The 25359-nt window shown below is 40.5% G+C and overlaps 1 protein-coding gene and 1 long non-coding RNA gene across 2 annotated transcripts; one reads left to right on the top strand and one right to left on the bottom strand.

Annotated features, from left to right (window-relative positions):
- Positions 1-906: 906 nt before the first annotated feature.
- Positions 907-24597, bottom strand: LOC118415555 (importin-9-like). The gene is made up of 27 exons (XM_035820240.1): positions 24429-24597; positions 23664-23725; positions 23055-23141; positions 22062-22263; positions 21307-21395; positions 20540-20626; positions 19580-19699; positions 19180-19280; positions 15189-15247; positions 14621-14772; positions 14154-14252; positions 13191-13297; positions 12515-12654; positions 11821-11980; positions 11042-11147; positions 10372-10492; positions 9981-10048; positions 9720-9800; positions 8713-8841; positions 8045-8320; positions 6851-7017; positions 6325-6464; positions 5254-5381; positions 4679-4781; positions 4220-4296; positions 3507-3683; positions 907-3475 (listed from the first exon to the last, which is right to left on the bottom strand). The coding sequence occupies exons 1-26, from the start codon at positions 24589-24591 to the stop codon at positions 3567-3569; spliced, it is 3141 nt and encodes a 1046-aa protein (XP_035676133.1). The 5' UTR covers positions 24592-24597; the 3' UTR covers positions 907-3475; positions 3507-3566.
- LOC118415556 lies at positions 6944-7443 on the top strand. The gene is made up of 4 exons (XR_004831130.1): positions 6944-6969; positions 7034-7078; positions 7143-7187; positions 7252-7443. It is a non-coding gene; the product is annotated as an uncharacterized LOC118415556 (long non-coding RNA).
- Positions 24598-25359: the final 762 nt, after the last annotated feature.

Genomic DNA, 25359 nt, shown 5'->3' on the forward strand with positions numbered 1-25359 from the left:
GTTCACGCGTGGTCCATGTGCACACTATTAGTATTACACTGGGATCATGTTTGAATGCAGAGACAATTTTCTAAGTGACACTAAAAATGACGTCCCACTTCAAAGACTTGTCACATCATTTTCCATGTTCTTTAATTTCCTTCGATTTCACAAGAATGTGATTGACAAGCTAGTCATCGTCTCCATTTTCTGTCCAGAAATCTCTGTACGCGACACGACACACATTCGCAGACAATGAAGTTGTTTTCAGTAGCTTCAAATGTAACACTTGTCTGAGCAATCATACTTTTTATAGTGCTTCAAGTATCGTTAATTTGTATGCTTCTAAACTCAACCAAAGCCTGCACATAGCAAGTATATTGAGAATGACTGGAAATAGATTTACTCACACAAAGTCTAGTTCTTCTATCTCAGAAACACCTACCCTGGGAAAACGCAGACTCCTAACGAGGCACGCAAAGTTTACCGATCCCTACAACACGCACGCACGGGACACCCGCCGGCCCTCGAACCAGCTGGCCCCTACTAACACGAGCCTCTTTCGAGAAGCGAGCGATGTTGGGGACCGGCGTAAGTGGGGCCAGCTGGTAGTCAGGGGCGGGTGCATAGAGGCGGGAGGGCGCGCGTTAGGCAGGGGATCGGTAACTGTTATTTGCGAAGCTTCTCGAGCAGGTTTCCCAGGGTAAGAAACACCAAGCACTTACATGTAAACCTAGCCCAGTTCACTGTGTGTATACACATCCTTTGTACTTGTATGGTACATGTACCTCTGGTGTATTTTACTTAGACCATTCCTCACACAACCTAGATTCTACTCAGACACAAAACAGGGTACCTCACACATAGAAAGGCCTCCAAATGGTCAGTTCAGTCTTAGGCACACTTTAAACACTTACGATTCTTCATTCAACAACTCTGGACACATTTTAATCTGGAATTTCCATGCTGCAGCTTCTTTCAGGAATTATTACTATCATTTCAATTCAAAACTTATCAATTGTAATGTTGATTCTTTCTTAGCGATTAGTTAGGAAGAACATTTTAGTAACATTACATACAAAGGAGAAAATGCAACAGTTCCTTTTAGAAAGGAGAAAAACTACCTAAATCTTACCATAGTTTTTTTTCTGTCAGACTCACAATACAGCCATCACACAATATTTGGAAAAAATATTTGGCATAATACACCAACTATAGACCACAAAAGTTTGTCAGTTGTCTCATTGCTCTACTTTGAAAATGGGTACAAAGTAAGAATCTGAGAAGTCAAATGTCCGTCAGATTTCAAATTATTGCTTCTTTCCTCGCACAAAACAGCAACAACTGGCCTCCTATGGAAACTTTCAAAACAACTGAACCATTAGTGTTCACATTCATTAAGTCAAACTGCAATTTTCAATATTTCTTTCAGCTTGGAAAAAAACAATGCTGCCTTTGTCTTTACCATAAACCATTGTGAATTCAGTCTATTACAAACAATAGAAGACATTTTAAACATAGGGAACATTGAATAATATGTTATGTACAATGCTGGATTTTTTTTATCCAGTGTGCATACTAATTTTGATAACTTACGATAATTATAATTCATAATGATGCACATACTATACTTCTTAATATTACCGGTAATCACCAATTTTAAAGAAACTGATTTGGTTTTAATGCCCATGGGCTATCAATATCACACCAAAGTTGTAGCAACTACAGTGCAAGTCAAAGGGAAGAAAGATAATTACCTTACTGAATGATCATGTCAAAAACATGACTGTTTGACTTGCCCTATCTTAAAAGACCATGTAATCGTATACAAATGTGGGTGAATAGCCAGCATACAAACGACAATGAAAGTCTTACAACATGTAGTATGAGTCTATATATGGGAAAGCAATAAAGTCAGATATTGGATGGCCTGGCATTAGGGGTGGGTACTGGTACAGTGTACAGGTACAAAACCGTTTTAATTCTTGTTGGACCGGTCCAGAAAAACAGGACCTAAAAAAAAATCAGTGGACCGATAAGAAAATGAACAGATTATATTAGCAGGCATTTATGTGTTTTGTGGCTTATTGGCCCAAGAAAATAACGAGCAAAGGAGAGGAGAGATGAGGCCATTTTTACTAAATTTTCTGTACAGGTACCCACCCTAATGGCCTGACATTCTTTGGTAGCTTTGTTGGCAGTGTTAGTTTCAAAGCTTCATGACATAAACAGATCAAGGAATATTCTGCAAGAACAACTTTGATCTAGTACTAGATCACACAGTATCAACATACACAATGTATAGGGCAGAGCTATTGAAAACCAATGCCTATGAGTTGGCAAACTTCTAAGGTACATTAACAAACAACATGTCCATTACAGTACAGAGTAGCACCCTATATTAAATGTAAGACCTTTTACAAGATTCAGGAGATTCTATTAAAGCCCTTGCTAACAGAGCTGAGGCCTTTATGCCAGCACTTTAGAGTTTTCGAGGCAGAGCTCGCTTGAGTATATGTAAGGGAAATAGACAATTTGACTACTGGAGTTCTGTAGTTGTAATATTGTTTGCTATAAGCTATTCGCCTAGAAACAGCTACATACACAGAATGAAAAAGAAGCTTCTTTACCAATTTTCCCATTATAAACAAGTAGTGTATACATAATACATATATTTGATATATGCAATAAAATTCAACTTTGAAGATATGATTGCAAAAGGTCTAAAGATAAAATTGGCAAAGTACAAACATACATACAATACCATCTTTAGTAGAGGAAGCTGAGTGGACCTACTGTAAGCCATAACATTTCACAACACAACTAAGCATTTAGACTTGATCAAACAGATGAAGTTAATTATTGAGACATATTTTTTCCCTCTACACAAGAAAAATCTTCAAACATAAGTTGCAGTGAAGTAGTCTTTTAAGCGGATGATCATTGTAACACACAACCTATGAGCACCTCAACACAAATGCTACCAAGGCTCAAAATACCACCCGCATATGCAGGTAGGTTCAGGTGGAATTGGAGTTGTGCAGGCATTTCTGATGTCTTCCAGTACAAGGGTAAGAGTAAGGGCCCCTGACACTGAAGTCAAAGAAAACAAGCAATGCAGGGATTATCTGTCTGGCCAGTTGTAGGTTTTTTGAGCCCGGGCAATGTTATAGGCTATACCAGATTAAGATGATGGATATATGTCTTGGTACAAGCTAAAAAACTTTTCTTCCAACACAGTACGGTAGTGGGATTAACAATTTTTTTTTCAGTCTTCCTTAGATGAAATAACTCACCACTACCTTGAACATACATGTATGATGCACTCCTTATAAGGTCACAAGACAAAAGTGCTTAGTGGGTCATTCTATATGAAGAAGGCTGCAGAAAATAGCTTAAAATTGCCTTTCCCTAAAAAAACAATTTGATACGCCTACATCGAAGGATCAGCTGTGTTGAATCAGAAAAGTTAGTCTTTTTCCACCATGCTAATGTTGAGTCAGATTTCTGGGGTATGTTTTGGGGTAAGATGAGTCAGATTTCTGGGGTATGTTTTTCGGTGGGTTCCCTGGTCTCTCCCTGGCGTACTAAACTGGAATGCCGATGGACGCCAGGACCCGTTTCTCGGAGTCTGTGAGATGCTGCAGGAAGGCTGAGTGACAGGGCTGCTGCGCTAACTGCTGAAGGTAGTCTGTCAGATAGGCCTGCAGAATAATGGGGAGAAAACATCCCTGTCAAGTAGGAGAAAAGGCTGAAAGTTGCATGTACAGTCAAACCTGTACTTGTACCTGCAAACGGCCACTGTTGCCCTGTTACAATAAAATCCATGTTCGCGGCATACAATTTCAAGTAATCTGTTCTATTTGGCAACTTTTTGCAAAGGACATACATGCATACATGTTATATCTTTATTTACAATAGCACTTTTTTAATGCTAATCAACCGAATAACGACAGATCCCTATATTGCCTCTGCAAAAATATACGGCAGAAATTTCATTGTTATAACTGTTGCAAGCCGTATTTCTCGTGTATTTTGTATCAGACATGTATTTCCTACAAATGTTAGTTTTGCCTTGTCACTGCATTGTCGTTCCTTTGCATAGAGTCATAATCTGTATAGACTGACTGACAGTAGTAGTAGTAGAAGAATGCGCCAACTGATTGACTGAAATCTAGCCATGATTTTATAAAAGCCCTCATATAGAAAAGGTAACAGTTAACAAAGAGAGATGGCTTACCTGCAGGTCCACCTGGTTCAGCTCATCTTTGGCAGCATCCGGGTCATCCTCTTCCTCATCATCAAAGTCATCATAACCTGTAGTCATGGAAACAGCATCAACATCACATTGTCTTGAGATTGTTGCATGTTTAAGTCATGCTCTTTCACAGTCTGAAACATTTCAAAACACTGAATAGCATTAGTTGGGGTTGCACCTGTCTTTCGGAAGACACGTAAAATGTGTCCGATGTTCCAAGAGCTGGCTCAAAAACTTGCTGTCTTATGTGCCACTAGGAACTACAAGGGTCTAAACTGACGGACAGAATAAAATGTTTACCATAAATTCCTGTTCCCCCGACATCTTTCAGCAGAAAAGTAAAATGTAGGTCTGATATGTTCAAGAGGGTGCCTTGAAAATTTGCTGCTCAATACATCACAAGGCACCGCAAGGGTCTTAATGACTGTACAAAATGTGTACCATAAATTCCCGCTCCCCCGACGTCTAGCAGCTGGGACAGTGTCTGGCCCATGGCCTCCTCATCACCCGCATCATCATCATCATCATCATCCCACCCTTCCTCCTGGAGCAGGTGGAAGAACAGGCAGATATTTTGTTACTCATCACACTGGCATTGACTGTGGTAGGAATATTACTGACCATTCAACAAGTGTTGAGAAGACATCATGGCAAAATTCAAGCCTTAAAATGACACAAAGAAATCAGACAATTGTGCTAAAGGCCCTAACCCTGGTCCAAGTATGGTGCAGGGGAAAATGACGCTGCTCATCACAAAAAAAAAAGATACAAATTTTCATGTATTTTAGGTTAATAATCTAGAAAAATATTGTAGTTCTAATATACATTGTATTCCTTGGATGATCAGACTTCTGGGTCCAAGAAGAAGGGTCAAGGACTTTCATTTCTTGGGACACACCAAAAAAGGCTAGGGTCAGCAGGTTTTTCTAGGGTCAGTTGGAAAAACAGGAAAAAAACTGTTTTTAGGCCTAAGTACCATTTCTTAGTCTTCAGAACATCACACATCACAAACTCACATCATCCAGGTCCTCTCCGCCTGCCGAGGCCTGTCTGGACATGTTGTTCTCGATCTGACTGGACAGCTCATTGATCAGCAGCTTGTACAACTTCACCAGGACTGGAACCATGGTCCACTGCTCCGGCTCTGGGCAGGGAGGCAAACATGACAGATACACTGTATCAGGAAAGGCCTCAAGGTCTCAAAGTAAGGCCACAGCAAGTAAATTTTATGGATGACATTGGCGCCCTTATTAATTATTGCCTCATTTCAGAAAAAAAGCAAGAAAAATTTTCTTCTTTGGGGATGGTCAGATAGACCAGAATTGGCAAATAGTGTGTTATAGCCTAATAATTGTAGTAGTATTGTAGATGTGACACTAGGGAAGTAGTCATGACAATAGACAATAGTAGAAGTGAAAGTTGTAAAAGCACCAATATGGAAGCTATGAGTGTAGTAGCCAACTTGGTAATTGGTACCACTATGCCACACTAGTGTCACCTTTATTACACTAGTGTACTGCTTAAATACAGAAATAAATGATTTGGTGGGTGTGTTCTTCTGTTACCATGTTTTGTTGCTTTAATTTTTGTTACAATGTCTGTGGTGTCTAGTTTGCCATTTTGTTTTTTGTTTGCCCCATCTCATTAATTTCAGTCTGCAGAGAATGTCAACCATAAAATGTACTTGCTGTGGCTTAAGGTAGAATCTTTCTTTACTCTTTTATTTGCATATCTACCTGCCGTACCCAGACTTACCAAAATGCCATCTATTTAGATGAGACCTATTCGCATCATAAATTTTATATGTAAGCAAAAGGAGAGAGCAAAATGAGTTCAACACATTTTTTTGCTTTGCAAAGACGTAGAATCTTGCACAAAATTGTCTTGATAAAACTTTATTTCATCAGAAAGAACTTCACTTGTGACAGCAATTTCATACAGTTTTCTTCTTACCATGGGGTCATACAGGAAACAATTCATAAAGGTTAGAGCAGTTGGAGAGTGGAAGGTGGTAGAGAGAAGCCCTAAAATGTAACTTGGTAGAAAGCCAAGGACTGATCTCAGTCAGAAGGAGTAGCAGAACTTACGGGATGCTGCCTTGGATCTAGTCCTGATTCCCTCGTGGTTGAAAATCTGGTCGCCCTTGACTGTCACCTCCTGTAACTTCTTTGTTATCTCATTGTTCTTGCTGATCCCGTGGCTCAGCAGTTTGGACAACGCTACAGAACTGAAAAAGATGGTGAGGACACGTATGCCAATCTCAGTATGGTACAGGCCATGTACATCTTCAATGCTGTAAACATGAAAGTGATCTCAAACCAGTTTAACTCACCAAAGAGCTATTCTTCCACTGGTCATGACAGAGAAGACAGACGCTATGTACAGTATTTACCGGCTCATTGTACCGGGAAAATTCCCTAGTTCTTTTTCACAAGTAAGGGCCACTAACCACTGGACTATGCACGTATTTGTGGGTTGGTACAACTGTTATGCAAATTTGTTTAAAAATAAGATGCTAAAGGTTAGGAGACTAAAGACAAATCACAACCAATGATAAGCCATTGCCTCATCATCATAAGCTAAAAATCACATCATCTCATCTTGCTTACTTACCTTACTTTCCCTTCGTATGCTCCATAGAAGAGGTGTTGTTTCTCGCACCACTCTCCCAGTACAAACTCCAGGGCAGTGTTTCCTGTAGGGCCGGGTACACTACACAGGAACTCTAACAGGTCCTCCAGTCGGGTGTGCATCAGGTGGGCAAACACCATCACTAAGGACTGGAGAATGATACAGGTATAAACATGTTACTACAGGTACACTACACAGGAACTCTAACAGGTCCTCCAGTCGAGTGTGCATCAGGTGGGCAAACACCATCACTAAGGACTGGAGAATGATACAGGTATAAACATGTTACTACAGGTACACTACACAGGAACTCTAACAGGTCCTCCAGTCGAGTGTGCATCAGGTGGGCAAACACCATCACTAAGGACTGGTGTAAGATACAGGTATAAACATGTTACTACAGGTACACTACACAGGAACTCTAACAGGTATAAACATGTTACTACAGGTACACTACACAGGAACTCTAACAGGTATAAACATGTTACTACAGGTACACTACACAGGAACTCTAACAGGTATAAACATGTTACTACAGGTACACTACACAGGAACTCTAACAGGTATAAACATGTTACTACAGGTACACTACACAGGAACTCTAACAGGTCCTCCAGTCGGGTGTACATCAGGTGGGCAAACACCATCACTAAGGACTGGAGTAAGATACAGGAATAAACATGTTACTACAGGTACACTACACAGGAACTCTAACAGGTCCTCCAGTCGGGTGTACATCAGGTGGGCAAACACCATCACTAAGGACTGGAGTAAGAGTCACAGAAAGATACACTTACTTTAAGTTATTGCACTGTCCTCACTTGAAAAATTGGGCTATACTGTAACCTTTTCCCCCTTATTCAATCCCAGCTACCTCCCTCCCATACATTGGTCTATAGTGGTCATCTCACCAGCTGTCTATACCATACTACTTTAAGGAAGGGGGTGTCGGTCTGTAATGCCGCAGAACTTGAAAATACAGCTATTAAGGGGCCAAAATCGCAATATTTTATTGGGACCTCAAAATGTACCCATATTTTAAAAAATCCATCGAAATATGTGCGAACACACAAACACAGTTGGAGGTTGACCTCCTTCCTGGGTCAAATACAATCTGTATTTAACAAAATTCTCGAAAACTTTGAAACTCTCAGTTTAGAAAACATTGTCAAGTACCTGTATGACACTGAGTGTCTCTGCCTGCTGTAGTTTACTGAGCACAGCTCTCAGCAGCATGTCCAGACTGTCCCCTAATCTCTCCCCTGCCTTCTTAAACAGAGCCGTCAACAGCTTCCCAACGAACGACGCGCAGAACTCAGACGTACGCGGGTCCAGGAGGTGCAGGGCGACCTGGATGACGTAGTATATGCCGTTGTTGCCCGCATCGTCGTGCCAGGCGATTATCTGTTCGCAGGCGACAGAGACGTACGCCCGTATACATTCACCTCCGCTCTGAAACACAACAACTTTGTTTTCAAACTGTGGAATAACCATTATGTTCTTAAAAATTTTTTATAGCAAGCTTAATGCTAAAAAAAGCCAAACTTTTCATGCAAAAGTGTACAAGAACAAACTTGGGAAGGTAATGACACACTTGCTGGTGCATATTGAAAGTATATATTTGTAAGTACAACTTAGTGTGTCATTTCTAATTATCAGTACCTCATGATCACCCACTATCTATAGGTTTGAAATTTTGAAGAAAAAAAACAAACTCAATGATTTATTAGATACATTACAGAATACATTATGCTAGATACACAATTACCACCATTTTGTACTTTACAATAAAATTAAAGACACAGAAAAATGGTCAACTTGTTGCAAAGTTTGTAAGGTCTTACCTGTAGTGCAGAGTTGTCGTCTGTTTTAAGGGTTGCCTGTGCACACGCAGGGAAGGCCTGGGAGATGAGCACATCAGACAGGGGCGTGGCACTGCTGCGGACAACTCCACACAGGATGTCCATGGAGATCTGTATATGTAGTAAACATGATTGACAACAAGAAAGGCAACATTTTGACGTAGCACAATGATTTACATTACATAGCAGAATGATTATCATTTCCATCTACAATTTGAACACTCACAGAGACCTATGTTTAGTTCTAGCTTTCCAAAATGTCATATGCATGATATAGTACTGCTGTTCTGCTATAATCAGGTCCAGGTTCAGGTCCGAACCTGAACTTGAACCTCTGGACCTGAACTTTCTGTACCGGCACCCAGCCCTACTAGTAACAGTGACATTTGAATTTTGGGCAAGTGAAAAATTGGTTCGGGCAAGTAAATTTCTTATGTGCTTGCCCGATAGGACAAGTGATTTTTAGAAAACTTGTCCAACCCTGCACATAGTGCTATATTAGGCTTGCCTTCTACAGCATTGTGTGAGAGCAAAAAAAGAAAAAAGCTTACATCTGCTTGATTTTTGGACCAGGTCATTAACATAAATTGCTCATATCTAACCTAACTTCTGATTGGCTACTGACAGAAGAAGAAAGAAAAAGAAAAAAGAACACACCAGCAAAAAAATATATTATTGGGGAAAACATAATATAACATCATAACAAATCTCAAGGTTCTTTGGACAAACTATAAACTTTAAATTACTTTCAGTGCAAATGTATCTGTATCCGTTTTGGTCAACTAACTGAAATATCATCATGGCTAACATGCAAACTTTGCAAACATACATGGCAAAATCGGGTCTAGAAGCATTGAATGAACTGTCGCATCAAAGAATTATCTATTTCACAATTTTTGAAACTATACACACACACGATAAAATAATATTGGTGTTAAATGGAAAAATGAAATTCTGAAGATTTAGTCTGTGAGTAGGTTGATACTTACAGAACAGAGCCCATGTGGTACTTTGTCTGCTGGGGCCTGCATGATGCTAATGAGGGTGGGGAGTAACCTCTGCTGGAGGGGCTGGAAAAACAAACAAACAAGTAAATAAACAAACAAACAACATAGGGATGTTCCATTTGAGAAGTCCTACAGTATGCTTGGTCAGCAAGATCTTTGAATGAAAGGGCATAGGTTTCAATAAGACACACATAACCAAAAAAATAAATTTCAATACTATAGGTTGAAATGTTAGACACTTACCTGCTGACATGTTGGAATACTCGCTAGTTCTTTGAAAATGTCTTCTGTCAGGGATGCTATAAGGGGATCTGAAAAGAATGATGTTTGTCCTAATGTTTTAAATTATGAAACAAGGCTTTATCTAATTCTGTGAGTAGTTTTTGCGCATTTTCAAATTTCGCATTTTCTAGTTTTCCAACTGCAAATGACTTAGACTTTGTCAACAATCAAAGACACATTTCATAACCTTCAATTTAACTTAAAAGCACTTCTTCGTGATGGTACATTGATTAAATTAAACAAAAAATGATTGTTCCTCAAAACAGCAAAGAATCTACAATCAACAAGGAAAGTATATAAACGAACACAGAAATAATACTAGTAGTTGACTGGTTTCTGGTAGCAGACTTACCATGGTTATACTTGAGGAACACTGCTATGGACAGGGGGATGATCTTGGACTCGTACGAGGCAGTAAAACTATGGTCGATGGTTAACACTATCCTGAGTGTTTCTAACACCAGGGCCAGGACCTAGGGGTGAACACATTTTCAGATTTAGAGTAATAATTCTTTAAGCAAGCATCACATAGCAGGAAAAATAGCAAGGATATAAAACACATTTGTACAATAAAGTCTAGTCTGTGTGACACAAACTCTGTTGTCCAGGGCTGTAACTGGCCCCTCACAACAGAGGAGGCTGACCGGATGTTGGGCGAGCTGCTATAAGTGAGAGTCCATCCTATTTAAAATCTCTGCCTGGCCATTGTAGCCATTTATTGTGGTCCCTATATAAGATCACTTTGCCTATTCATCCAAGCATCAAGAATCATTTCAAGAAATGCACCCTTTCGGAGACGTTAGGCTGAAGGTCCTGTGTTTGAGGACAGCCACACTTCAAGCATGTTTTCTTATAAGAATCTACCATACAAAGAGTAGGGGTCATTCCCTCTGTAAGTGGATCAAACCTTACAGTCTGGTCTATCATAGTGTATTAACCTGGTGGTTATGCTCAAAGACAGTTTACTGGTTATGCAAATTAATCAAAGGTTTAACTGTATTGATGGAAAAGAGCAGAGTTACCTCTGATGCATACTGTGTTGCTATACTGATGAGCCCTTCTGTGACGTGTGGAAGGTACGGCACCAACAGCTGGGTGTTTCCTGACTGCTTCAAGTGGTCACAATACCTGGGGATCAATGGTATAAAGATCAGAAAAATACCTCAACATTTACAAAATATAGCAATAAGACATACCCATCTTTAGTGTTAACTTTTTGATAATCTCTTACTTCAAGGATCATACATTGAGGATCAAACTTCTATGTGTAAAAAAAAATTCCAGTTTAATAGATGATAACAAAAACACCATATCATGATGATCATATTATTCACAATAAAAAAGGGCAAGCAGTAAAAAATTATCCATACATTTTTGACAAAAAAAGCCAGGAAAACTACTAAACATTTACAGGATATGTTAATGAAGGTTAGACATCCACGTAAATGCTTTTCAATAGAATTCAAAATCTACAAATGGATTTAAAAAATGGAGAATTACTTCAGGTCATTTCGAGTGACATCCATCACTCATCTCCAGCGTCACTAGAATGAACTGGCAGAACAATTCAGGATATTTTATATACAAGGTTACTATAAGTAGTAGAGTGGACTAATTCCTCAGCTAATCGACATCTATCGAAATGCAGTCATCCTTCATTGGCAGGCTGAATTAAGGTTCAGATGTTTCACTGAGGGATGACTGTGGTGAGATAGATGTCGGTTACTGAGGAATGAGTACTATTTACTAAAAATACAAGGTTACTGTTTGCATACTCAAGATCTACAATGACGTATCTCACCCAAAGATTGCTCGTACAGCTGATATTCTGACGGACGGTGACTGGTTGGGCTGTAGCCCGTTCACTGTAGCTTCTAAAAACCTCTGTACTAGTTCAGGAGACATTGCTAGGGTGAACCTGCTGGCAGCCCACAGAGCTCTGCCCAACAGGAATGGAGAAACTATGGGGAAACAGAAAGTTAAAAGATGAGAAAAGGATATACTGTAAGTGGAAAAAGTTTTGATTATCACTTTCATATTATACATCAGTTATCACCATCTACAGTGAGATCTGTACGAGTGACCACCTCTACATAAGGACTACCTGGCCAATATGACAAGTTTTTGGTGGTCCTTTAGATAACTTTTCCTATTGAACCAAGCATTGTGAATCCTGTCTATAGTGACCACCTGTGCCCTATCAATATTGTGCATCATGCCACCTAGCAGGAGAGCAGGGAACTGCACCAAACGCACAAGTTTGAGTTGTGAAAAATTAGGATGTTTCATGCAGTTTTTGAAGTGAGCTCTCACTGCAAACTCATCATGGATTGAACAGGTGCTATAACATTGTGCTACTGTGGATGTTTCAGCCATGAACTTCACAAAGGCCTCCTTTCCCTTCTTACTGTGAAATTAAGTCCCTGAAAACTAAACTCAATTTACAGTACCAAAGAACATTACAACACTTTATATTCTACAGAAGCTAAGTGTACCTGGCATGTTGAGGTCAGCCAACACTACAGACGTGAGGAAGCCGTTCAGATCGAACTGTATCTTCCCACTGTTACACATGTCGATGATGAGACTCTTGATGGAGCCCAGAGCCAACATACAGGACTCATGGAGCTTCCACCTGGACAGGGTAAAGAGAAACACACAGATAAGAAGAAAATTCAAAAGCTGCTTTTCAAGTAAGCACCCAAAATGAATCTTACATCTAGTCCACAAAGAGTATGTATCTATCCAAAAGTGAAGATTGACAGGTATTAGATTGATAGGTATTAATAAGCTAATAGAAACCTTGAATCCATTCAGAAATTACAAATGTGCAAGCAGAACTTTCTGTTTCTTAGGGACCTGTTATATCAACTTATAAACTTTTGCTTGCATGTTTGGAAAACCCTAACAATTTGGCTTGTTTTTTAAAAACCCTACAGACCCAAGACAACTTTAACTGCCAAATGTCTGAATGTCATAACCTTCCTATATCTGAGGAAAGTCAAACATCATTCCATTGATATGCTTAATATCATTGGATACTCTGAAGAATAGGGTAAGCTGCCAACATTCCAAGGTTGTGAATATAGTGGTGTTATGATTTGTTATGTCAGGAATATAATGAGAAGTCAGACATCGTATTAATGATATGCTAGGGAGGTTTGAGTTTACCAGTGTGGGCTGCCAGCATTCTTGGCCTGTTCAGCCTCCTGCAGGTGCTGTGTGACAGCTGCTGTGATCCCAGCTGCACTCTCCGTCTGGAACTCAGACGACACAGCCTGGAACAGGACATATCAGTACAATCACTACCTACAAGGGCAATGACCCTAATTGACGCAGCCCCAGAAGGCCCAAAACGAGTCCATACAGTATTTTAGCCTATTTTCGACTTTTAGCAGGAAAATGTTAGAAACATTTCATATTGGTGAGACAGTGTAGGGTGCAGACGTTCAGATTAGGCAAAAAAACAAGGTTTTGGTTGATTTTTTTAGCCTTTGCTGACCCCTTATTTGAAGTGGTCAGTCCCTAACTTGAGGTCACGTGATGCCAAGATGGCGGCAAACACGAAGTTTGCCGGACCTTCCACCGGTCAGAAAGTTTAAAGATTAGACTTTTGGACACTTGAGATAGCGGGCTGCTGTTTGGGGTGAGTTCTTATGACCTGGAATGTTCACGGATGAGATTATGACACCCTGAACTTGCTAATTTTTACATTATCGCCAATGAGGATTTGTATAAGTGTTCACTGCTCTACACTTCTGCTAGTGCACTGAGCACTGTTTCAACTTCTGCAGTCTCCCGAATAAGTGCTGAGTGGTAAGCAGCAAACGTAAATAGTTTCATCAGGTTGGTAGATGAATTGAACAAAGTCTTCTTCTTTTTTTTGTACTGATGAAGGCAACAGATGGTCGTCGAAACGTTTACTGAAGAATTAAAGAAGGTTCAGAGAAGCAGCAAAGTTCCATTTTTAAAGTCCTTGGGATCAAACCCTTTTCAGAACCAAAGCGAGCCCTCTACCCACAAGACTGCTGTACCCACTAGATTGCTAGTTTGTGAGTGGCCACTACTTTGTGTACCACTGTAAAATGCCACATTTTTTTACCCCAACCAAACTAAGTAAGACAACAACCTTACCAGCAGCAGGTCCTGTGCAGAGATCCTGACAGAGTAGGAGAAAGTGTCGTCATCTTCATCCTCCACAAACTGGTCTGGGTTCTCCGTCCACACTTTAATCTAAAGAGGAAAACATTCTTCAATATGTAATTATCTTTTGTCCTATGCTATGCTATAATGGGTACATCCATTTCCGGGTTACCTGTTTGCACAAATTTCTTCTGTGGTATCATTTAAAAAACTATCCCAACACATTTCATCTGTATGCATACCAAACATTCTGTACAGCAATAACTGGAACCAATCTAGCTTCCTTTTATTTCTTATTGAGCAACGATTAAACTGATTATTCAAAGGGTATAAACCAATAAAATCACACACAGATCCACATGCGCACACACCACACACACATACACACACACCCACACACCCACCCACACACACACACCCAAAACTGTACAATATGTAAACACCATCACCATCCCTACCTGTTCCTCAGTAATTTGCATGTAAGGTATGATGTAATAGATGAGCTCTCTCATGCTCTTCTTGACAGTGCTGCGGAACTTGGGGGTCTCAATCAGGCCATGGATGCGCCCCACGCTCTTGCGTCCTTCGTTCTCAAAACCCAGGACTTCACCTGAGAATGTCAAAGAAAGTCAGAATTAACCTTCTATCTGCTAAGCAGTGCATCTTTTCCCTCTTCATTCAGACCCTTGTAGTGCTTAGTGGCACACAGGGCAGCAAGTTATCTTGCAGTTTCTGTAGTAGGGTATGTATTCACAGGGAGGTATTGCTAGCCCTTCCCCTTTAAAGTACACATATGACATCTGCTAAGGATTGCATACATGTACATGTAGATGCATCAAATTTTCCACAACTGAAAGCAGGAAGGGAAGGTTTAAACTAAAGACTGAAACTAAAGAACATTATTAGTTCTTCTGAAGTGGAAAATAAAACCTCCATGTAGAATGATAGAAAAGGAAATATTATCTGCTTTCATAGTGCTTTCATACTTAATTTTCCTGCAAAAACAGAGGAGACAACAGTACTCACCATCAGAGTCTACAGGATCATCAGCATCCTCTGCATTATTCACCTCTGTGCTCACATAGGTACCACTGGTTAAGGACCAATTCTTTCTGGTTACTTCTCTGGGTTACTATTGCATTAGTATACCATATCAACTTCCAGACCATCTAACTACTATCTGAGTTTTTCCATACACAGAAAAGGTATAAAAGGAGTAGTGGTCCAATCTTACTTGAGAAAGACGAATAATGTCAAAACCGGTCGTATACCGTCTTTGAACTGTCATTATCACAAACTTTAAGTTACAAATGATCACTATCTGAGTTTTTGTTTTCTACTTCTAGTTTCTAAAAAACCTACCTGTCTTTATCAAGTTAAAATAAACTAGAAAGGTAATATTTGCAAGCAAATACAGAATGTTACCTTCACATGGTTTAGTCTAGCATTTCTACCTGGAATGGTAAACTGATTAAGTTGCAGATGTTGACACAGGATAAGTCAAGACATGCAAGAAGGTACAAATAAATTTTGATGATTTTTTATCTGTAACGTTATACATCTTGAATAATGAACACAACGTCCAATATTGTTCCAAACAGGGTTTCTCATCATCATCTCATCACAGCCCCATAGCTACAAGCCACAGGGGCAGTCTGTCTGTCCAAAAAGGTTATCCATGTCTGACGGTCGTCAACAGGGTTTACTCGACGACATTTAGCGTGTTGTCTGCGGGAGCGTCAAGGCCTATGAATTTTTTCGGCTTGGGGAGGTCCAGGGAGAAATTTCTTGGCTTGCGGAGAGAGAGCCATGGAAAAAAAAAACTGGCTTCCTTCAACAATATGTATTCAAATGTTTAAAAAAATAAAGCTTTGAATCACTTGGGAAATTCATATTCTCTGTCTCTGACTTGGTGCAGAACGCGAGCCGCGAAGTTCAGTTGCTAACATAAGAATAAGTTTAATTTTGCGCTTTCCGTCATTGTTGACGAACAAACTCGGCGCGTAAGTATAGACAAATTTTGCAAAAATCTCTAAAAAATCAGCGGATGTTTGCGGACGGTGCTGACTTTGATGATAATTCCTAACGCGCGCCGGCGGCGCGAGAGAAGCGAGAAGCGACTGGTCGAACCCAGTCGGTGCCGCGCCCCTCCCCCTAATGTTCTGGTCAGTCGCATCGTGCTAGCGCCGATGTTTTTGTTGTCATTTTCCCGGCCCCGATTAACTGTCAGTTGTTGCTACCATAGAAGTAAAAAAAATCGAACAATATGTGAAATTAAATAAGGTACTTTCAAAATAGTCTCCGGTAAGCCGATCGGACCTCATATGCTTGCGCTCTATACGGGGGCGGGGCCCTACATGAAACGTGACAAATAGGTGTGCTTTTGATTCTTTAATTGACTGCTTATAAAATATGGACCGAATCTACCGGTGTCATAATGTTGCACCAAATTTGGGCTGACCGTCTATGAAAATTAAGATGTCGAAGATATTTCCCAAAAGGTAGGCAGAGATTTGTTGATGTTGGCGGTGTTGTTTTTTTCGTAATGATTTTCTTAGTCGGACCATCACAAACAGTGCATTCAGTCCCTTTCCCCGTGAAAACATCAGCTAGATTGTGCTAGATACAGCCTCACATGAGGCAAGAAGTACATACAGTCACAATTTTATTGTCAAATATTATAGAATTGAATTCTCGTTTCTATCTACTTGAATTAGACTAACTTCTGAAGAGAGCAAAATTAAAACAAGCGTACCAAGTTACGGCACACTGCGTAGCACAAAATCGGAAGGTACATTCACAGCTTGAAACGTCTCACAGAGTTTGCCGCTTGTACAACGCAGCGCGAAGGGTTCTCCTCAGCATGCTCAGTCACACTTTTACGTTTTCTATGAACCATATACCCAGTGTGAAATCGAATGTTACACATATCCTGTTTATGTCGCAGTAAGAGCGCAGCGCGATCGCCGTCTAGTGGAAATTTCGAAAGGGGGACTTACCAACTACTGTAAATCGCACAAATTCACAGAAACAGCTGATTAGCGTAATCGCTAAAATTGCCACAAATCTATTATATTCGTTCACGTCCCGCAGTTGCCGGACACTCTCAGAGCAGAAATTGATATGGCTACCCCTGCACACTGCAAGTGATCTTCACAGTACGCAGCACATCTCCGCTATGCTTCCTGTCACAGTCAATCTGTGTAAATTCATTCATATTTTGAACGGCCCAATCATTTTTTCAGAGCCCGCAATTCATATTTCATAAATTTCTTTTATTTTTAGCAAACAATTTTGATTTACGTTTGATGTACGTAGTTTGTTTATGCCCTCATTATCAATATGTGCCGCAGTCGGTACACTTCAAACCCGTCCGCCTGTCAATCATGCAAACTTCAAGGGGTTAGGTTTCTGCCACACTTAACTTTCGCGTTGGCTTATGCTGATTTGTGCCTGGGGATTTGTGCTGTGCCGGCCATTCCCACCGTGTATAAAGCTGTAAGTAGATTTATTGTAATTCACCCAGACTTCGTTTCCGTGCTCCACTTGCTTGCTGGGGACCAACGCAGCGCTGTGGTAACTTACATGATAAGCAACAAGGTGAACGGAATGACCGTGACCTAACATGGGGAGGGCGTTCCACGCTGCAGTTAATCGTGTTTGTTCAGGTCAGTTTAATAGCGAAATAAACTCATCAAGTCCATCGTTTGTGTTTCACATACCTTTATGTCTCGCGTAAAACTTTGAGTTTGCATGACGATCGTTATGCATGTTTTTTTTATGTAACAGCCGGCAACACGCAGTGACCTTGCGTCTAACGTAGTCATGTGTTGTTGTTTTTTTGCTCAAATGTTCTTGTTGACTCAAAAATCGGTTAACTACAACCGTGACACCAATCCGTGTTTCATTTAGACGACAGCTCTATGTATGAACCTGAAAAACGAACAGGTCTCGCTACATTTTTATGATTAACGTTATATGCCAGTTACTTATCATGTCAGGAGACATCCAAAGAAATTACCACATACACGTAACGTTACCACAGTTGTCGGCCTGTCTGAGAAAATTGCAGTAGTGCTCTGAATGCGTTTGTTCACCAAATTATCGCGTGTGTACGCACGAGTGCTGGCGTACTACACATCGTGTGTGTTCTCGATTCTACGTAACTCAAGCACAACATGGAATCCGAACAATGTTTGGATGGCTCAGAGTTAAACTGACTTGTGCAGGTAGCAAAACCTTTAGCTTAAACAAAATCAAGAAAAGTATCGAAACAAATGCTTAGATTTGACTCGATATAGACCTTAACCGAGACACATTATACTTTGGGGGCATGAAATTTCATTCTGCCTGCCCTCAATTTCATTCTACCTTCCTTGAAGTTGATATAACTAGTATGCAAAAGGTGCCGATATTCGGCAAAATAAAGTCAAAGCTCTGTGAATTTCTTGATCCGATTTATTACTTCTTGGTAAAATGAATTCCACAAATCATTCAGAGGACGGCTTCTGCCTCAATTCAGGCCGTCCAAAGCAAGATGAAGTCATCATTTGACGGGCGGACACTTCCGTGTTGCGTAGTGGCGGTCGTTGACCTCGTTCGAACACCATGTTCCATAACTCCCGGGCGGGTTCCATAGCTACCGGTCGTTGACCTCGGGTCCTTGGAACGTGGTTCTAATGTTCTATGGGGGCTCGAAAGTTCGATTTTGTGTTAAAATTGCTAGTTTTTTCAACCTTTTTTGCCCCATAAAATCATTTTTTGGTGTCTTTGGGGGACCAAATGACCAAGGTGCAGTGTCTTATGTGCAGACCTACCAGCTTGCTGAATTACGAGATATTCCAAGGTCTAGTTTTGGAGATATTCATGTTTTTTATTTGTGCGGAAAAGAAGAAGAAGAAGAAGAAGAAACGATGCAAAAACAGTATGTACCTTCTGTGAAGGTAACATAATGATCCCCAGGTCCACACAACAAAAGTCATCTCTACAAATGTAACATCAGCATACAGAAGGATATAAAGAAGCGCTCTGAGTGAAGATGGTCCATACAGCCGGCAGGATCTGTGCCATCCAACCTAACATCTGCTTGGGGAAGTTCTTCACCAGAGCAGTCAGAGCCTACAGAAGGGGATAGAAATTGCAACTTGGGATGTCCTTTTAAGTTTGAACAGACTTACACCACTATTACTTTTTGAAAGTTTATACCTGGTAAATAAAGTTGCAAGAGACTTTCACATTGGTGAATTTTCAAAGAATTACACCATGTATGATTATCAAAAATCTGTATGCATTGTATTTCAAAAGTAATATAACATTTTGATTGGAAGATGAATAAAAAAAATTTCTTACACGAATGAAAGACTTCGATTTGATATGGATTTCTAAAAATCTAAGGAATATGATGAAGCTTTGATTACCTTGAGTACTTCCATTCTCAGCCCACTGTCAGAAGTGGGGCCGTCCGGTACAGTTAGTGCCTGACCCAAGGCCTCCACAAACTGGTTCAGCACAGGAAACAGCAGGGTCTTGGCTGCCCCCTAGGACAAAACAGAATTATTATATTTTGTGTGTTCACGAAACATCTTTCTTGCTTACTCCATTTTTTTGGTGAAAAATGTACTAAAATTGTACCTGTAATTTTGGGATTTTATTTCATTTCTACATCTCTTTTTTTCTTATGTGACTTTGCCACCAAACTATTGGACTACAATGAGCACATGTTCTACTAAGAATTATTTCAGCACTATCAATATATCATAGAATCTAGGCCACACTGACTTAATTTTATGGATGACATCCACGCGTGCATTGATTTTCGCCTGTCCTAAAAATAAAACTGTGGCCACATGTTACACAATAGCAGCCCTGGTCAATCAGAATTTCATACTGGAGGATCTGCTCTCTAGGTTAAGTGGACACATGGTCAGTGCCCTTGTTCCCTCTTTAAACAAGACTGGCAATATAAATATGATTGAAATGGTGACGATTGTCTCTTACAGTCTTACTGGAGGTGAACATAAGACAAACCAAACCTGGGAAAGAATGGATTATGGACTGGATGTTTAGTCCTGTGGTTTAGCAGCATTTTTTTGCTTGATTTTTTTCGCCCGCACGCATTAGTTTTGGGGTGTCCAGAGGATGTCATGCATAAAATTATCGGTCCATAAAAATCCATCCATAAAAAGTCGGTGTGGCCCTATCACTATACAAAAATGCACAATATTTTTCTCAATTATCTAGTAAGACACAAGTTAAGAAAGCAGCTGTGACCTTTTTTCTGACATGACCTCCTATCATCACATGTTACTGTAAACAATACGAAAACTATGATCCACAGCCCAAAACATCCATTGATAAGCCTTGTGTAAAGAGCAAACCTTGTTGATCTCATTGATGGTGTAGATGAGGTTGGCACACGTAGTGAAGATCTCCACAGCTCGCCCACGGGTACGGATACTGTACACCTGGGAACAGAGTCGTACAAAATTAACCAGGGTTCTCGCCAGTGCAATTGAGCATAGGTAGCCCCTACACTGTGATTTTTATCCCCTACACTGTGATTTGGGACCTTGCTGTGTTTCAACCAGTTTAGGGGTCTTTTCTGTTATTCTCTAACATAGGAAAAATGTTGGCTTCATTTCATAAAATTTGACCCTCAAAATGCAGGAAATAGCATTTCTGAGGGTTATAAATTTGGAAAATTTCCAGGAAGAGGATGCCCCCAGACCCCTCTACAGTGCTCATGCCTGTGCCACTTGCCACATGGCTTCACCACACTAAGATGCCCCTGCATGTATGTTGTCATAAAATCCAGGTGAAAACCCTGATAAAAGATTGCTGATAACAAAAATGTAACAAGAGTGAATTTCTTATCATATTTGCAAATGCCATTCATATAAGAACAGTATTGGGTAAAATATATAAAAGACATTGCCCATTAACAACTTCTTTCTTCATGAACATAATTACTGCAAATTGAAAGAACTTTAAGACCTTGCAGAGCCATTGATTGGCAACTGATTTGGTGTACTACATATAGCTTTCCCGGTATAGCCTATTTTAGACATTGTCAAGCCTTCAGTGCCTGTTGCTCACCATAGTAATATGTTATAGAAAAAAATCTCCAAACAATAAGAAAGCAAACCTCAGCTTGTGTGAAGATCTTGTACATCTCGGGAAGAATGACAGGTGCCACCTGCGGCATCTGTGCATCTGTCACTTCGCGGGTGAACTCTGGGGACAGAGAAGTTGAACTCTATCTTAAATTGGGGAGAAGTATCACATATTTGGGTTCCCAACCTACAACTGACAAATTGACCTCCTGAAGTTGTAGCAAATGTACGCTTGATTTTCCTACAATACAAACAAGGCAATCAAAGATGGTAGACTTCTCCACATGTCAGACTATGCTGAAACTGTAGTTCATCATCTGGCACAACATACACGTGTTACAGCATTTATTCGGTGGAGTAAAAGCCTCATAACATAGACTTCCTGTCCTGAACAACATTAAGTTTGCATTCCACCTGTTAAAACTCTGGGCAGCACTGAATCACTACTGGTCAGATGTGACTTCAGTGCCCACTTAGTTCATCCAGACCCTTTTAGTACAAGGTGGCACATAAGGCATCAAGTTTCCTTGCTGTTTCATTAACAGGGTATACTTCTATACGGAGGATATGCTAGGCCAGCCTTTAACATGCTTGAGGTGCCCCCATTTTGAACACAGGAACCCCATTTTACATCCCTTCCGAAAAACGTGCGCAGCCCTAACCGAGATACCTTCCCAGGATTAGAACCAAGCTCTCCCAGCTACCAACTAATTGGAACCAGAAGCTGTACTGTAACGCTGCTACCAGTTGAGCTACATGGACATCCCCATTAACCATCCACACCCACCTGTTAGCACCCTCATGGCTCCGTGGACAGCATTGAAGTCCCCACTGGTCAGGGCCTGCATCAGCTGGAGGAACAGGTCCGGCCAGGCCTCGGGCCAGTCCCAGTGAGCGATGGCGGAGATGGCGTAGGCAACGCTGGACCGGACCTTACTGATGGACTCCTTCAGGCCAATGGGGAGAAGCTGTCTGATGTGGTGCTTGGCCTGGAATGAAGAAAACAAATCATTACAAGTTATATAACAATCTTTCATAGCATGTCTTTCATGCCCAAATGGGCTAACTGTAGCATGTTAAATAACGAAAAGCAAAAGGATGTACAGTTTACAAGGTTTTCAGCTTTTACGACATCAATGCCAGAACATGGGGCAGACCACTAAGTACTGTACAGTGTTAACTGCATATGAAAGTTGTGAATCTCTAATGTGCATTTGTGAGAGTTTTTTCTTTCAATGTGTAGTTTTGAAGTAAATTTGCTAGTCAGAATGCCCACAAATTTAATTGGCTGCAATGACATGATACATAAAAGTATATTATCATCTTGCATTTCACACACTGGTATGGAAATCTGGCTTTATACTTAGAAAAAATTGGATTTCAGTTTCATACCCTAAGCCAGGACAACATCCAAGACCCATGACAGATTCATAACATTCACTTTACCATGTTGATAAAGGCTACACATCCAATAAAATACTGTAAATGCAGAAATGTTCGCGGTGGATTAATGTTCGTGGTTTTCGCGGTGACCACTTCACCGCGAACTTAAAACCACCACGAACGTTTTTCTATTAAAGTATTATGGTATTAGACTGCAGTCTATGGTGTTACCGCGAACTTAAAACCACCGCAAAAAGTTTTTTTCCCGCTACCGCGAAATTAAATCCCCTCGAGCTTAAATGCATTTACAGTACACACAATACAGAAGTTATTCAAAGATTTTGTATTGTGATGGAGTAGCCTTTTGGCCACAATTCTGTAAGTTTGAAGAACTTACCTGCTCCGTAGTCTCAGGTGGGCGGAACTTCTCCGACTGTGCTGACCAGTGAGTCTCCACATACTGCTTCAGGACAACAGATGCCAGCTGGAGGAAACAGTTACAAACATATTTTCAGATGCAATCATGTCTGGGAAAACAGCAAAACTTCACCCATTAGTGCATGTGCATGCAACACGAAGTATTTGATTATGATAAGGAGTCTTTTATTAAGGACACATACAGTGATCACCATGTGATGTACAGTCAAACCTGTACAAGTAACCACCTCTCCATAAAGACCACCTGGCGAATTTTTTGGTGGTCCCTTTGATGATTTTTCCCATTGACATTGCAAATCATTCAGAATCTTTTCTATAAAGACAACCTGCTTACATAGATTTTCTTGTCTTGAGTGGTCTTCTTGGGCAGTTTACACTGTACAGTATCTGTTTGTTTGTACAACTGGCTTTGTTAAAATAAGACCTGCTATTGTATACAACATGGCAAAGAACAGCATTACATTCGAGGATATAATGCTGAATCAGCTACAAAAAACATCTCTGTACATCAAAGAGATGACAATGGTTGGTTTAACAGGTGTGCTATATCTCCCATCCCATGTCTTACCTGTCGTATGGCTAACGCTCCCTGTGGATCAACAGTAAACTCTGCAAGATGCACGCCAAATTCTGAAACACAAAAAACATGGTTCTCAATCATAGAACCATACACACACATCAGCAACAACATTTCGTTTTCTAAGAAAAATGTCAAAGCTATATTTGATACAAATACTGATGAGGTGGCTTGGCTCAATAATTTGCCCCAAAAAGTAAAGTCCCATCATGAGTGAAGTACATGTGTGTAATACAAAATTATTATGTTACATTTGAATACTAGCTTGAAGTGTAGCATGTAGCAGTGAGTGCTTATATCAATAATTTTAATGTCATAATTCATATTCATAACATTTTCAAATATACCTGCTTTCTTTCTTTTAGCTTGACTTTCATAACCCACTGACAGACTCAAGTTGTGTAGGACATCAACAACAAACATTTTGCAACACAATAATATTTGCAACATATTTACTTTGTAGTTGCAGGTGGCTTTGTGACTTACTGTTCTTTGTATCATGACTTTGGCACATCATGAACATCCCACACTGGACAGTCTACAACACAGCCTACATTGCTGCCTGTTTTACATACCGGCAATTCTTATCAAGCCCGATAGAAGCGCTCAAAATCAATTCCGTGATGTCATGTTTCCGCACACTCGCTCGCTACGCGCCAAATGTCTAGACGCCCCCCTCCCTCATCTTCCGAAAAGGTGTCCCCTTTTTCACATGCGATTCGCAGCACGTAGAAAAGTATGTGGACGTGAACGCACCTTCTGTGACTTCGAGAACCTTGATCTGCTCCTCCCCGGCGATTCTGACCTCGTGTTGCGGGGACAGGATAGCTGTGAGACTCTCCAGGAGCGCTTCTTTCAGGGAGCGGCTCACGTCGCCTCCCTGCGCCGCCATCTTGGCCGTGAATTCCGGAGTGAGCATGCGCCAGAAAAACGCGCGAAACTCAAATCACGTGATTGTGTCCCACATTCAGCACGTTGTTGAACTTTTGGACTTTGGGGTCGTTTGGCCGCCCCATACGACCAAGGTTCCTGGGTTCACCCCCCCCCCCCTTTATGCCACCAATTTAAATCTGCCATTGGGAAATGCACATGCATATATTACCGTGACAATTGCCGCAGGTGAAACCTAGCTTCGGTTAGGAACGTCCCTCTGATAGGTCGTTGAATGGAGGTCCAGTGTGTTGAAGTACAGAATCACTAAAATAAGTTGAAGGCGGCTAGGCTAAAACACACACACACACACAAAAAAAGAAGGCCTGGCCCACGTGAAATGGATAAAGTTATTGCTCTGCCCCGTAAAAAAAGCACATAAGTTAGAGATAAACTTGATCGTATAAAGTTATATCTTCAAACATTCTTCAACGTTACAGTCATTCACTTGTTCAGTTTCAGATTCCGTGCAATGGAAAAAGTTTCCAACAATTGATAAAACATAGACACGTATAACATCTATTATCATAATACCGGCACGTTTACGACGATTTCTCTAGCCATACTGATTTGACAAATTGTCAACGCATCATTTTCTCCAGTTACATGTTGCTGTTATAGCTTACCCTTGCCACTTCTTCTGTGTAACTTTTCTGCCACTCTTGTCCTGCTAAAAGCGTAATATTGTAATTGTAACACGCCGCGGAATTAAACGGCGAACGGGCGCGTGGTTGAGAGGGGGTACAAAATACCGGCC

The sequence above is a fragment of the Branchiostoma floridae genome, chromosome 5, assembly GCF_000003815.2.
Source record: "Branchiostoma floridae strain S238N-H82 chromosome 5, Bfl_VNyyK, whole genome shotgun sequence".
NCBI classification, from domain to species: domain Eukaryota; kingdom Metazoa; phylum Chordata; class Leptocardii; order Amphioxiformes; family Branchiostomatidae; genus Branchiostoma; species Branchiostoma floridae.

Coding starts and splice junctions, on each gene's coding strand:
- LOC118415555 (XM_035820240.1), bottom strand. CDS start 24,591: ATGCTCACTCCGGAATTCACGGCCAAGATGGCGGCGCAGGGAGGCGAC. Junction 15,248..19,179: donor TTCACTCAGAGCGCTTCTTT/ATATCCTTCTGT, acceptor AACCAGTGGTAC/CTATGTGAGCACAGAGGTGA. Junction 7,018..8,044: donor AGACACTCAGTGTCATACAG/GTACTTGACAAT, acceptor ATCATTCTCCAG/TCCTTAGTGATGGTGTTTGC.